At 37.1% G+C, this 13870-nt stretch overlaps 1 protein-coding gene across 2 annotated transcripts in view; it reads right to left on the reverse strand.

The window, feature by feature from the left end:
- The window catches only part of COL9A1 (collagen type IX alpha 1 chain), a 198958-nt gene that overhangs the window by 3385 nt on the left and 181703 nt on the right, over positions 1 to 13870 (reverse strand). For both annotated transcript variants that reach the window (XM_055113856.2, XM_057302539.2), the window contains 2 exons: positions 13097 to 13285; positions 6449 to 6526 (listed from right to left, as the gene is read on the reverse strand). In XM_055113856.2, coding sequence (XP_054969831.2) covers positions 6449 to 6526; positions 13097 to 13285 — 267 coding nt within the window. The remainder of the gene's footprint in view (positions 1 to 6448; positions 6527 to 13096; positions 13286 to 13870) is intronic.

Consider the following 13870-nt stretch of genomic DNA (forward strand, 5'->3'; position numbering starts at 1 on the left):
CACAAATAAAGTTTGCTGATCCCTGATGTTATAAAGAAACAAGCCTGGATTAAGAAATTCCCCCACTGTTTTCACCAGATGAAAACGTAAAGTACAAATGCAATGAAATTTGGCCACTAATATTCCACGTAAGTATTGGGGAGACCAAAGGGAGGAGTGAGGCCTGTGGTGAGCTGGAAAGTGAATGCGGGCAGTAGCTCTTCTCCAGCTAACAGCTGTCGTCGGGGAATACAGGCCAGTGTTGCCAGACCTTCTGATAATTTTCAAGAGAAGCCAGGAAGCTGAGTCTTTAAATAAATATCTCCCAATGTTTAAATGTTAGCAACTAATTCAAATTTTTTTCAACATTTGTAGAGCCAGCCAAAAACCTTAAGTTTTAAGTAATTTATTCTCTAATACACTAACAATATTAAAAAGCAGAAGGATAGCTTTTTAGATTTTCACATTTGGTTCCCCATCAACACACTCCAGGAGAAGTTTTTCTTTTTCTTTTTTACCTTGCTGAGTTTATTCCAAATTGCTGCTTATCCTCTGAAGGAAGAGTCGATGAAGCCATCCTGTCTACCCTTGATTTATTTTATGAAGCATGCATCTCATCCAGTTCTGCCTTTGGCAAATGCAGCAATTTACCCTTTGGAGCTTTCGATGATGTCATCATCATCATCATCATCATCATCACCACAAATGCTTAATGAGAATGCTTTCTCTATTCCATGTGCCATACACTATGCTCATTATTGAGCCCATTTTTCTCATGTATAAACTGAGAGTTAGGAAGGTCAAATAATTGTCCATAGTCATATAGCCAGAAATGAGGACCCTTAACCACTGCACTAACTTAACTGTATTTTCCTACCTATTGATTTTTTTAACTCTGTGGAAGGGTGTGGGGGGGTGTGGCAGGATGTGTGTGTGTGTGTGTGTGTTGTCATTGTTTTTTTTAATTCCTTGGGCCTGAGTTGACCAGGAAGTAGATAGAGGCACAAAAACAAAGAGCAGTATTGATTTTTGCAGAGCTCTAATGATCATAAGAAACTAAGATATTTCTCTGAGGTTTTGCCCTGTAGAAATACCAGAGAAAAAAAAACAGCCTTAACATAGCAGATTGTCAGGCTCTGGAAAGCCCTGACCCAGGGCCTTTGCTCTCATGGATGTTCTAAACTATGTGGGAGCCTCAGTTGGGTGACACTATGTCCACAGTCCACATCACTCAAAAAGTGAAGCTGACTCATAATAACGGTTCACAAAATGGGCATAAATGGTTAGCCCAGCAGCTACATTCATGAATATCTATCGACTGCTTTGTAACTCTTCAGAAAGAGAAAACATGGATCTAAAGTGTTATTCTGCCCTGCCTGCCTCATGTGTGTATTACTTACACTAACTGCCTAATGATTACATGGTTTTCTGAAATGTCAAGGACCTATAAAAATGTTGAATATTCCCAATACAAAGAAATGATAAATGTTTGAGATGATGGATATACTAATTACCCTAATCTGGTCATTATGTAATATTTCTATTGAGACATTACTACATATCCCATAAATATGTATAACTATTATATATCAACTAAAATAAAATAAAATATTTAAAATTATTGCTAAACATTTTGTTTTTTTTTTTTAAACAAATGAATAGCTATGTCATTCTCTATAAAACCACTAGAGGGTAGTCATGTTACGCTGATGGAAGCCCATCTCGGCTGGATCATTCTGGAGGCAGCCCCTCACCTAATACATGCTGTGGGGTAAAAGGGACTGTGTATACAGTCAAAACAAAAAAAGTGAATAATTTTCACATTAAATAGGGTATTTCATAATTAATCCACTGGTTATGTAGACTTTTTGTATGTACCAGGAGTTTCTTATATTTCTTGAACTTAATGTTGTGGTATTTGACAAAGCAGTATATGTTTAAGGAATTGTAAACTGGTTTATGTAAGGCCCAGCAACCAAATAAAACAGCTGCAGCAATGGAAATGGAAAAATTAGGTACTGAAAAACTTAGCCCAGAACTGAATGTGTGCGTGTGTATTTTTCCACTCAATAGTCTCAAGCAAAGCTCACCTTTCTGCAGACTTTGCACAAGAAAACCAAATACTCTTATAACCTAGTATAGTCCAGCACAAAGCCAGCTACAACTTCCATGTCCAAGAGGCAAAAAGCACCTCAACTCACAAGTCACCTTCCTAGTGTTCACATTCAAATGATTTGTCATTTAATTTATGTTTTGCCCTAGTGAGTGCACAAAGAGGAAGTCAGGACTCTTTATTATTAATAAATATGTTCCTTTAAAATTCTCAGAGTGATGAGGAACTAGTCTCAATGGGCAAGTTTGGTGGCAGCAGAGAGAGTCTTTGAGACAACCGACCAAGCAATAACACTAGCTGACCTGTGGCACAAAACTGAAGGCGGGGTAGACTAAAGTTCCAGGGATTGCTAATGTGATCCACGTAGCTCTGCAAGAGAGGCAGAGAAAGAAGCGAGACACTCAGCAATTATGGGACATGCTCAATTCACATGTATAGGTTGCAAAGAAAAACTAACCATATGATTGGACAGCCAGCCAATCATTCTGTCCACTTTGGGAACACAGACTCAGGAAGCATGAATATCTGTCTTGTTATTACCTGACAAACTTTTGTCAGGACATGATTTTAAGAGTCTGTATTTTCTCAAATATATTGTAAAAAAGGGAGCAACAATAATAACAGTTAAATTTCACTAAATAATGTCAGAGTGTCTGTTTGACATATGCCAGGCACTGTTCCAAGAGCTTTACATGTATTAACATGTGCATATATGCTCTAAATACAAGGTAGGCATAGTGATTCCCATTCACTGAAGAGGAAACTGAAGCACTTCAAGGTAAAACAATAGGGCATAAGCCCTGGCAGCCTGGCTCCATGTCTGCACTTCTTAAATATTCACCCAGCCTACTCCTGGCTGTGAGAAACAAACTAGATTGTGCATGTGCACTTTTTAAACAACAAAGCACTGTAGCCAAAATGATCATCAATGTAAAGGTTATAATAATAACCTGTGTTCCAAAACAAGCAATGAGCATTATGTCCCTGCAGGGCATGTAATACTTAACACTGAACAAACAGAGATACAGCATTGGAGAGGGGAGACAGGGAACTAAAACTGTCCAGAAAGAATACAGGAACTCTAACAACCAATAGAAAATGATGATATTAGTTACATCGTTAAAAATATGTTAAATGCCTTAGCACAAAGAATGATCCAACTATCTTTTTTTTTATTCAGGAGGATTTGAGCCCCAAATCCAACAATAGGAACAACAAAGAAGGTTGCAGACTATGCTGTTCTGCAGTTTCTTTCTTTTAGGTAAGAAAAGAATTTATTTATCTAGACGGTTCCAGACAAATTACTGCACAGAATCCTTTTGAAGTTTCATCAGGCCTTAAAGTCCTATTAATATTATGTTTTTGAGAGATCAGAAATCACATTCCTAGTCACATTCAAGCTCTACCAAGAAATAAAAAGCAGTATAGCCTCAGTGGACAATTAACCAGTGAAAAGATGTACTGCTACCCAGTACTTCGCATTTGTGATTTGGAGTTGAAGTAGACTTTCATGGAGGGAAGGCCTGCGCATCAGGGGCGGTGCTGATTTAGAGAAGAGTAATATATTACTGCTGATCAACAGCAAGAGAAAAAAGCTGCAGGGGCTGAACTGGGGCCCAACTTTGCCCTCAGCTTTCCTTGATCCACCTTAAAAAGCAAAAAGTGGACTTGATATATTAATAATAGTATGAACAACCAACATTTCTTGAGTGCCTACTATAGCCAGGAACTGTCTTAAGCAATTTACATGGATTGAGTTTCTTTATTTCTCAGAATTACCCTATCAGAGAGATGTTCTTGTTATCACTGTTTTATAAATGGGAAAACTGAGGTGTAGAGAAATTAAGTAACATGCTCAATGTCATAAAGTTAGTGGCATAGTCAAAACGTGAACCTAGGATGTCTGAATTGTAGATGCCACTCTTCAAACAGCCCACTTTCAGGTACTAGCTTTAAGGGAGGAATGACCCAAAAAGCTCATGTCAGGAACTTGACTGACTTGAGCATATGCACGGTGTCAACAAGAGAATGTGGGCCGACCTCAAAACCCAAGCCCTCAGCTGGTGCTTTCACCTGCGCACTACACGAGGACACTGCGCCAAAGCGCAGAAAACGACCCACCAGCAGACCCCTCTTCTCTGGCATCTGTGCTTTTGAAAGTTAGCCTATATTCCTGAAAAATAATCTGGAACTCAGATTTGTCACTAAATAATGTCAGATATCGTCTCAATTAAAAGGTAACAAAAGTCCAAAAAAGGAAGGCTACCGAGGTTGAGAGATAGTAACCAGAACAAGGAAGTCAAGAAAGAAGAATCAGCTGGGAGGTGAGAAGGACGGGAGATAATCAGAGCTGATGGGGAGAGCAAAGTGAGAGGAGGGGAGAGATCAGAGGAGGGCGACGATTTTGGAGGTGATCCCAGGAAGGCAGGGGCAAGGACTGGCCAAAGGAAGAAAGGAAAAGGAAAACAGAAAGGACAGGTATTAGGAGTCCCCTGGATCAGGGGGTCCACAAAATGTTTCAACAATTCAGATTTAAGATTAAATCCAAGATCAGCTAAAATTAATAATTTTGTTTGTAAGCGATCCTAGGGAGGGCTGCAAATGATGATCTTGTCCTATCTCACAATTCGCTTACACGTGGATGGTCTGATGTTCTAAAAAGCAAGTCAGGGAAGCCCCTCTGACTGTGTGCCCCGTTTGCGCCCCCCATCAACTTGGCTCCTGAAAATGGTTTACTGCAGGTGGGAGATAATGTGCTTCTGACAGTCTGGGACACAGCACACATGGAGCTGATCTTCTCAATCTTCTCATCTTTACATTTAAATTGTGGCTTACCAACAGATTGTTTTCAAAGTGAGAATCCCTAGAAACCATAATACATTTTCAATAAAGGAAAATGTTGCCAATAGTGCAAGTCATTGGTTCAAGAACTGTTAAGCGATTTGTCAATAAAATGAGAGAAGGAGTTATTAGGCTTTCTCATAAATATATAGATAATTAAGTAAATTGTGATGATGATATGTTGTCAGCCTCAAAACTTCCTATTCCTACTACTGGTGATGGAGACAGGCACCTTTAGTAAATTCTATTTCCTTTTCCTCTCCTCTAAACACCCATCAATGAATCCAAGCTTTACCGTATATTAAAATCTTCTCTAAATCCCATTTAAGCCAGATTTTCCTTTCATTACTCATCATAAATCTTCCATTTCCAATTATAAAAATTTATCAATATGTGAAAACATTTTGATGAGCCCATGAATCAGTTTTAGAAAGGCAGTGTTTGAGTTATCTCCAAACATTCATGTTTTTTTTAAAAATTTTTTAATGAGAACACAATCCCCAGAAGCAATGAAATGGATAATTGGAAAGCAATGATGTTTTTGGCTACAATTATAGCTGTGATTAAATACATCAGCCTCTGGCAGAATTAGAAAATTGTAATTTCTTTTCCTAAACTTCCCTAAGCCAAGTTTTCCCAAACCATTGTGGAAGCAAGTATCATCTCAACTCTCCTCAGCAACAGACCCCTAGGGCTTTGGGAGCCTTCCTAAGCCACTGCCTCGCCACAATAAGAGAGCGTTTGCTGGAAAGTTGCGCATCATTCATGCCCTTACACTGAACTGGCTTTTGGCCCTGCTATGTTGCCTCTGTGCTTGGGCTTGTAAGTCATTTCCCAAGGGATAAGTGTGTTCCAGCCTGGACTCTGGTGACAGGGTAGCCAGTGTATAAAGAGAACAGAAGGCCCAGTGAGAGAATCTGGGCCCTTCACACAAGGGCTACCCTGTCACCTCAGTTGACACAGCTGTGATGTGTGGCTTGCATGTGGCTCTTAGTGATTATGAGCAGGAATGTTCAGTTTTGTATTTTCTTTCTTTCTTTCTTTTTGGATGTGGGGTTTTGCAGGGTCTGGGTGTTTGAAAGGGGAGCTTTAAAAATAAAATTTCAGTTACTCCTTGTGCAAGAGATTAAAAACAGGTTAATCTTCCTACTGCTCTGGCATTTTAGATTTAAAAAAAAAAACCAGGAAACTATCACCTGCTTTAGAAATAGATAGGATCCAATTTATTCAGAATTTTATAACAAGTGCATTGTGCCTGGACCTTGACACTATTTTTCTTGAAGCATCTATTTAAGGAAATTAGTATTTCAAGTCCTGATACCTATTTTCTGATTTGATTTACAGATCATTTAATTCTTTACTAAAGCTGGTCTTGAAAAATCTATGCTAGCCATTCTGAATAATTAATATGCTTAAGTGATCAAATAACAATTATTTTACAATTTTATTCAATTCAGGCTGTGTACTTGCTACCAATTTTGCCACCTCTTCCTCTCAGCTATACAACACACTTACCTGGGAGACCTATAGCTCCAGGCAAACCTTTGGGACCTCTTCCCGGAGGGCCACGCTCCCCCTTTTCTCCCAAGTCACCTGCATTACATTAAAGAAATGTTATTTTTCTACATATCTATAAAAATAAACTTCCGCATCTTTAAACTTTCAGCAAATCTAAAATTCAGAAACCAAAAGGTCATGAAATTGCCATAAACTAGATTGTAGTGAGTATGTAGCAAGGCAAAAATTAAGTTCATCTATTAATAGATCTAAGGGGGGAAAATCAAATTATTATATTCATAGATACTGGAATGACATTTGACAAAATTGAACATGCATTCTTGATAAAACATTCAATAAAATAAGAACCAATGGCCACTTCCTAAACACGAAAAGTATATCTATCTCAACCCAAAAGCTAGCATTATGCTTAATGGGAAACACAAGAATTAGTTCCACTACAATCAGAACAATATAAAGACGCCTACTTTATCACTATTATATAACTTTTGGTTTGAGTAGTTAAAACTATCTCTATTTTCAGGAGATATGAATATATATCTTAAAACTCTAGAAAGTTAACTCAAAAAGTATTACAAACAGTAGCATTCAGTCAACTAGCAGGGTACAAAATTAATATATGGAAATTAAAATTTTATATATATTAACACAACCAGTAATAAGACATAGTAAAAAAGATACCATTTATAATAACAATTAAAATATTAAATAACGAGGAATAAAACTAATCAGAAATAGGCAAGTCCAACATGACAAAAAGTTTAACATTTCTAAAGGACATCAGAAGACTTGAAAATCATTCTTAAATAGAAATGATATCATCATAAAATATTGCCAGTTCTCCCCAAGCTGAATTTTCATCATGATCTTAATAAAAATACAAACCCATTTTTTTATCAGAAAAGAAGATCCTGAAGTTTGTATAGAAAAACACATAAGCCAGAGTAAGCCACAAAAACTCCATAAAGAAAAGCAACATGAAGGGAATTAATTTGACCAGATATTAAATCAACTAAAATGTGTGGTGTTGCTCCCTGAATACACAGACCAGTGAAACAGAATAGAAAGCCCAAAAAGTAGGCCCAAATACATACAGGATTTGGGTTTATAATGAAGGTGGTGTCTTAAAGTGGGAAAAAGTTGAACAATTCAGTAAATGGTATTGGAAGAAGTGGGTAGTCAACTGGAAAAGAAAAGTTAGATCTATACCTCACACCCTATTCCAGGATAAAATACAAATGGATCAAGTATTTTACTGTAAGTCAAGAATCAAAAGAAAACAAGGGAGAATTATGACCTCAGATTGGCCTTTTTATTAAGATTCAAAATATGAAGAGTTCCTAAAATCAATACAAAAAGGCCAACAACACAACAGCAAAAAAACGACCAAAATACATGAGCAGGCAGGTCACTAAAAGGAAGTAAAAATGGCTCTTAAATATATGAAAAATTCCCTGACTTCACTCTCATAACAAAATAAATGCAAATTGTAAAAAAAAAAAAAAAAAAAAAAAAAAGGATGCTATTTTAACCTATAAGATCGGCAAAAATTCCAAATTCAATTAAACATATACTAGCAAGTCTGTGGAATATGCACTATTATGAATTGCTGATAAGAGTATAAATTTGTACAATCCCATTGGAGGCTAATTTGACAATAGCTATCAAAATTTTTACCCAGCAGTTCTACTTCTAGGAATTTATCATAGAGATAAAGATGGAGTGTATGCTGCTTTTTAATACAAAAATGAAATATGTACAATGTTGTTCACTGCAGCCTTGCCATAATAGCAGAAGGTTGGAAACAATCTATGTCCATTAAAAGGTTAAAGACATTACAGAATTTCCACAGAATAGAACACTATGCAGCTGTGAAGAATAGCCAGGAAGCTCTTTGGAATGGTCTCCATGGCATCCTGCTCAGTGAAAAAGGCAAGTTCCAGAACACTTGCTAAAGGACAATATGATTCATTTTTAAAAGGATGTAGAAAAAATACATATTCATGTATCCTTATATAGAATTGCTTGTAAGGATATGTAAGAAAAGAATAGTATTGATTACCTAGTGGGAAGGAGAAAGGAAATTAGGCAGATGGGAGACAGGGATAGGAGAGAAACTTCACTAAATATCTTTTTTATACATTGTTAATTTTTGGAACTGTATAAATTTAGTATTATGAAATATAAATTAATCAGTCTTAAAAACATAAAGTGTGTTGTTACAGTGTCTACATTTCACTACTGACTCATTGTTTATAGGGAATATACTTTGGATTGCAACCAACCATGTGGATTTGCAAGACATTTACAAGACAGTTGATTGAAATTGGGGATTTAGCAGCCACAGAACAAAGTTGCATTAATTATCCCAGCCCCTGAAGATACCAAACCCAGCAACTTGACCTCATTAACAAAAGGCATTAATTCCTTAGTTAACTGGTCCTAAATGATGTCTGCTGCTCTTTGTTGAAGGCATTATCCCATTATTCCGGTAGTACAGTAGTATATCATTATTCTACTATGCTGTTAGAAAATGCAATGGCACCTTGCAATAAATTCTATACATACCATTTTTTCCCCAAACATTTGTTTCAGCTTAGCCTCATTCAATATTAAGTCATATTTGTTATAATTTTAAAAACAAAGTCATGTACACAACAAAAACAGAAAAAATATCTGTATAACCATCTGCACTCAGATAGTCAAAGATCTCTAATTCTGAAGTGAATATTTAGTCACCATACTTTGATTTTAGTTGTGAATGTCTTCATGTGAATGTTTTTATGATAAACTACATTTCATCACACTTCAAAACAATTTAAATTTATCTAAATACTATGACGGATTGAACTCAGGTTGAACTCATATTTACATAAGCAGTTTTTTTAACACTCATCATCAATATGGCCTTACTATATTAGGAAGATACGACAATTAACATCTTATAAACTAATGGCATAAGCATTCTTGTTAACTTGGTAATTTAAGTGTCATATCACTATAATTCTGGAGGCTGGCAATGAGAACAGACTGTCTAAATGTGCCACATTTCTGAAGATATGAGATGAAGATTATAAATTAAAGTGTGGCTTTTACACTGATAGTAAAAGCTAAACTTGTTTGTACATTCTAGCATGAAGCCACACCAACTTTTAATGTTGCTTCGAGGACTAAGACCAGTGTCTTTGTTGTGATACTGTCTTTTGGTTATCAGTCAGAGAAAAACAAGTTTTAAGATGAGCTCCAAAACAGAGCCTATTCTGCAAACTGCTACTCCACAGCAAACCATGTATACAGGTTGGTTCTATCGACAAGGTTAATCTATTACTTCAAACCCTGATCATGTCTTATTTTGAGATGTACAAAAACCAGCTTAGGGAACTAAAGGTCCAGCTTTGTTAGCCTCCTCAGTCAAAAAATATGCATAAAGAGCTTGTAAAATAAGCTTTAGGTAAGGTATAAAGAAAAATACACAGCTTCAGCAGAAAAACAGCTCATTATGAACGAGTGGAAATTCTCATTGCTCTATAGTTGCCATTTATTTCATTTATTCATGAGCTATAATTGATGCTCTATCTCCATGTAAACAGATTATCACTGAGAAAGGTGTTAGTCATAATTATGACATGTGTGTTTTCTCAAACCTTCATTTACATATTGCAGTGTCTGTTTGATTCACACTAAAATATCTAAAAATATACAGCCTTACTCAAAGGGACTTAAAATTAATCCAAACTGTGAATATTTAAAACTAATATTTATGATACAAAAGACCAATGTAATACCAAGCAAAGTGAATATAAGGCCAGTTAGATATCTCTCAGGTTTTAAGCCTGGGCCCTAACATTTTGTATAATATTGTGTAAAGCATGTCAGTGAAAAACAGAAAAATTATAGATATAACCTAAGCTTTGACTATGATTTGAGGCATATTTCTACTAGTTCCTATTGAAAATGTTCTACTGTGTTCTTCAGAGTATTTTCTAGGAGAAAAACAGTGACTAAGACATAGGCTGAACTGTTCAAGCATTCATAATAAAACTTGTTTGTTATTTATGTAGCAGTTTCTCTGGAAAAAGGCTCTCAAAGTGACCATATGGTAGAGCAAGATTCATACCATCCCTTCTTTACCAGGGATGGGGAAAAAAGCCAACAAGCAATACTGAAATATATCTCTCCTCTAATTGACTGAAAATTTAAGTTTCAAATTGGTGGAATGTTTATTCTCAGGGAAATTTCAGCTGTAACCCCTTGGATATTACAAAGCTATATGTTTTCTCATAAATACTCCTGTTAATGTATGTGGTGGGACAAGAAGAATCAAATCCAGCTACCTAAAATCATACATTTCCAAAAGTATGACAGTGTTAATTGATTTTAAAAATTTAATTACCGCTCCCTACCTCCACCCCAAATTCTCAGAAGTTAAACTAAGAGAAGATACTGCTTTAAAGGAATCTGATAACGAGAAAGGGATGGAGGAGGGTAGGGAGAAAAAAAATCCTTTGGAAAAGAGAAAAGAATTGTATCACTTCATGTTATAGTTTATGTCATGAATACTGAAGAAAAATTAAGAGGAAATACCTCATATGATCAAGCTATACTTGACAAACGAACTTAGTGCTAGAGCCATTTTCCAGGTTCCAAATATAGAAATTTACTTTTGTTTCTTTCAAACTGAGGTTCATCTGCTAGAGCCAACCCAACCCAACCTAGCCACAATTCACTGTTGCTAAAGCTTCCCCAAACTATTCACCATTGTTTCCAGTGGTTCTCAACCCTGGCTGCACATTAAAATCACCTGGAGAATATTTTAAAATCCCAATGCCCAAGCCAATAAAATCAGAATCTCTGAGAATGGGATCCAGATATCAGTGGTTTTAAGCTCCTCAGGCAATTCCAGTGTGCAGGCAAGGCTGACAAAGGCAGCTTTAGACTGTCCTAGCTTAGCTTTCATTTTTTAAAGAAGAGTTCTGTTACTAGCTCAAACAAAGTTAAGCTCTGCCCCAAGGAGACTTCCTGTTAACCAAAGAAAATAGGGCTGTGATGTCTATAGGCCCTATAAGGCATTCCCTTTCAGTAGGAAAATGGGCGATGGCTCCACACCAGGTGCAGCAGAACCACCAGGAGGGCCTGTTAAACTAGACAGCTAGACCTCGACCCCAGAGTTTCTGACTCAGTGGACCCAGTGTGGACCAGCGAATCTGCATTCCTAACAAGGTCCCTGGTGACTCCGCTGCTCCGGGGACTGCTCTCTCAGAACCACTCCCTAAAGTGAACTCAGAAAAGGCCAGGTCGTCATGATCCACCCGCTTTTGCACAACAGATCCAATGAAGTCAACAATCTACCTAAGGCTGTAGAGTTTCTTAGAAATTATTTACAGAGTGAATTGAGACTAACCATAGAGAGAGCACCTAAGGCATGAGCTCCTGAACTAGTAAAGCTGGACAAAGATGAATAGGTATGTGACTCTTTCAAAGAAAATGTTCAGTTCTCTTTAAGAAAAACTCTACCCTCAGTCTGCACTCTATTTGATTTTGTCTAGCCTCCCTAAGCTTTGAATTCATGCCAGCCTTACAAGAGGTCTCAGTTAGACCCCATTTTTTTAACATGAAGCTCTGAAAACGCCAAAAAAAAAAGTAATTAAATAAATTGTTCCAGCTGAAGGTCTAGTTAGCCAACTGCATCAGCAGTTCATTTATAGATCCAAAAAGGCAGCTTGCTTGCCATCTGACCATTCATACCATAATATTTATCCCTAATTGGAGCACCGCAGTACTTTAAAAAAAAAAAAAAATCCCTCTCTTGTTTCTGATGCCACGTCTTTCTGAAGTTCCCCAGAAAGCTGTCAGTCACTCATCATGACATAGAAACTACTCACTTTATTTAGTCCTCTCTGTAAATTATCCAGGGCACATACACCCCAAGCTGATATACTTAACCCCCTCAACTAGCAAACTCCAAATGAGGCAGCCAGTTCTTCCACCAGTCCTGCTGAGTACCTAACACACTCATAGCCCCATTTTTCTGCAAAATCCTGGATGCAAGGGCTTAACTTGCTTTAAATAAAAGTGGAAGAAACAAGCTATCTTACATACTAAAGAAGGAATTAGATTGTACTTCAGAGCTGAAAAAAAAATCCATCAAAACTAAATATCCAATGTCATGTTTTAAAAGAGGGAGGCAGCTCTAATGCATATTTTTCTTACATCCTGTTAACAAATTTTATTAGTTTAAATAACAAATACAAATATCCTAAGGATGGTTGCCATGTTAGAGGAACTCAACAATGACTTTGGGGTCTCAAAAAATAAATAAATAAATAGTAGCTGAATGATCGTTTACCAGATCCCATTATCTTTGTTTTGAACCATGATTGAGGTAGAGTATAATAGAAAAAGATCAGTACTAAAAGACACGGGACTTTAATTCTAGTATTTGGTCTACTGTTGTGGTATAGCAGGGTCAAGGGAATATTATATAACAGTTTTTGAATCTTCACCGTCACTATTGAAAAGAGAATAATACATCTTATCTCACTGGATATTCAGAAATTGGTAAAACATAAATTCCTCGAGCTTGATACAGATTATACATCTGAAAAAGGTTGTGTTCTTTGGTTCCACATGGGCAAGATGACTTACCTTTAGGTCCCCTCAAACCAAGAGCACCAGGGGGCCCCTTAATGCCCGGAAGGCCACGAATTCCCATCTGGCCTGGGAAACCATTCTCTCCAGGAGGGCCGGGGGGACCAGGAGGGCCAGGCCTTCCAGGAAGCCCAGTGGCACCTGAGTCTGGACGCTTAAGACTGGCAGCCATCTCAGCAAAATGCTCTAAAAGAGAATAAACAAAACAACCCAGAAGTGTCAGAAACATAAAAGTTATTCTAATGAAAAGAGAGGTATTCCAAATGCCTTTTTTTCTAAATGTGTCACCAGATCTTCAAAATTGGTAGTAAGAAATGAATAAAGTTGGATAATTTCTCTGTGGGCTTTCTGCCAGAAAGCTTCGCTGGTGCTGTTTGATGCAGCTCTCCCTGGATATATTTGGTCCTGTTGTTCTGAGACAGAGTCAGGGCACGGGGAGGGAGGTAGCAGGGGGTGGGATTCACAAAAATCTTAAACTACAGGCTTTGGGGTGAATGATGTTCTGGAAGGATGTCACCTGAATCCCTGCTGGGTATCTGAAAACCCAGGATGGGAAGAAAAATGAGTTTCTTAACATATGTGGAAGCAGATGTCCAGACAGTTTTTAAAAGCCAAGAACATTGTCCAGAATTAATATTCAGACACCATTTGAGACCTCGCCTCACATTCTTAGTTTGAAGATATTACATAAACTGAAATATCCCCAGGAGTCACAGCTTCTTATAAACCCTCCTTCTCAGAAGTTTTTTCCACGCTTGAAATAGACAACAA

The sequence above is a fragment of the Pan paniscus genome, chromosome 5, assembly GCF_029289425.2.
Source record: "Pan paniscus chromosome 5, NHGRI_mPanPan1-v2.0_pri, whole genome shotgun sequence".
NCBI classification, from domain to species: domain Eukaryota; kingdom Metazoa; phylum Chordata; class Mammalia; order Primates; family Hominidae; genus Pan; species Pan paniscus.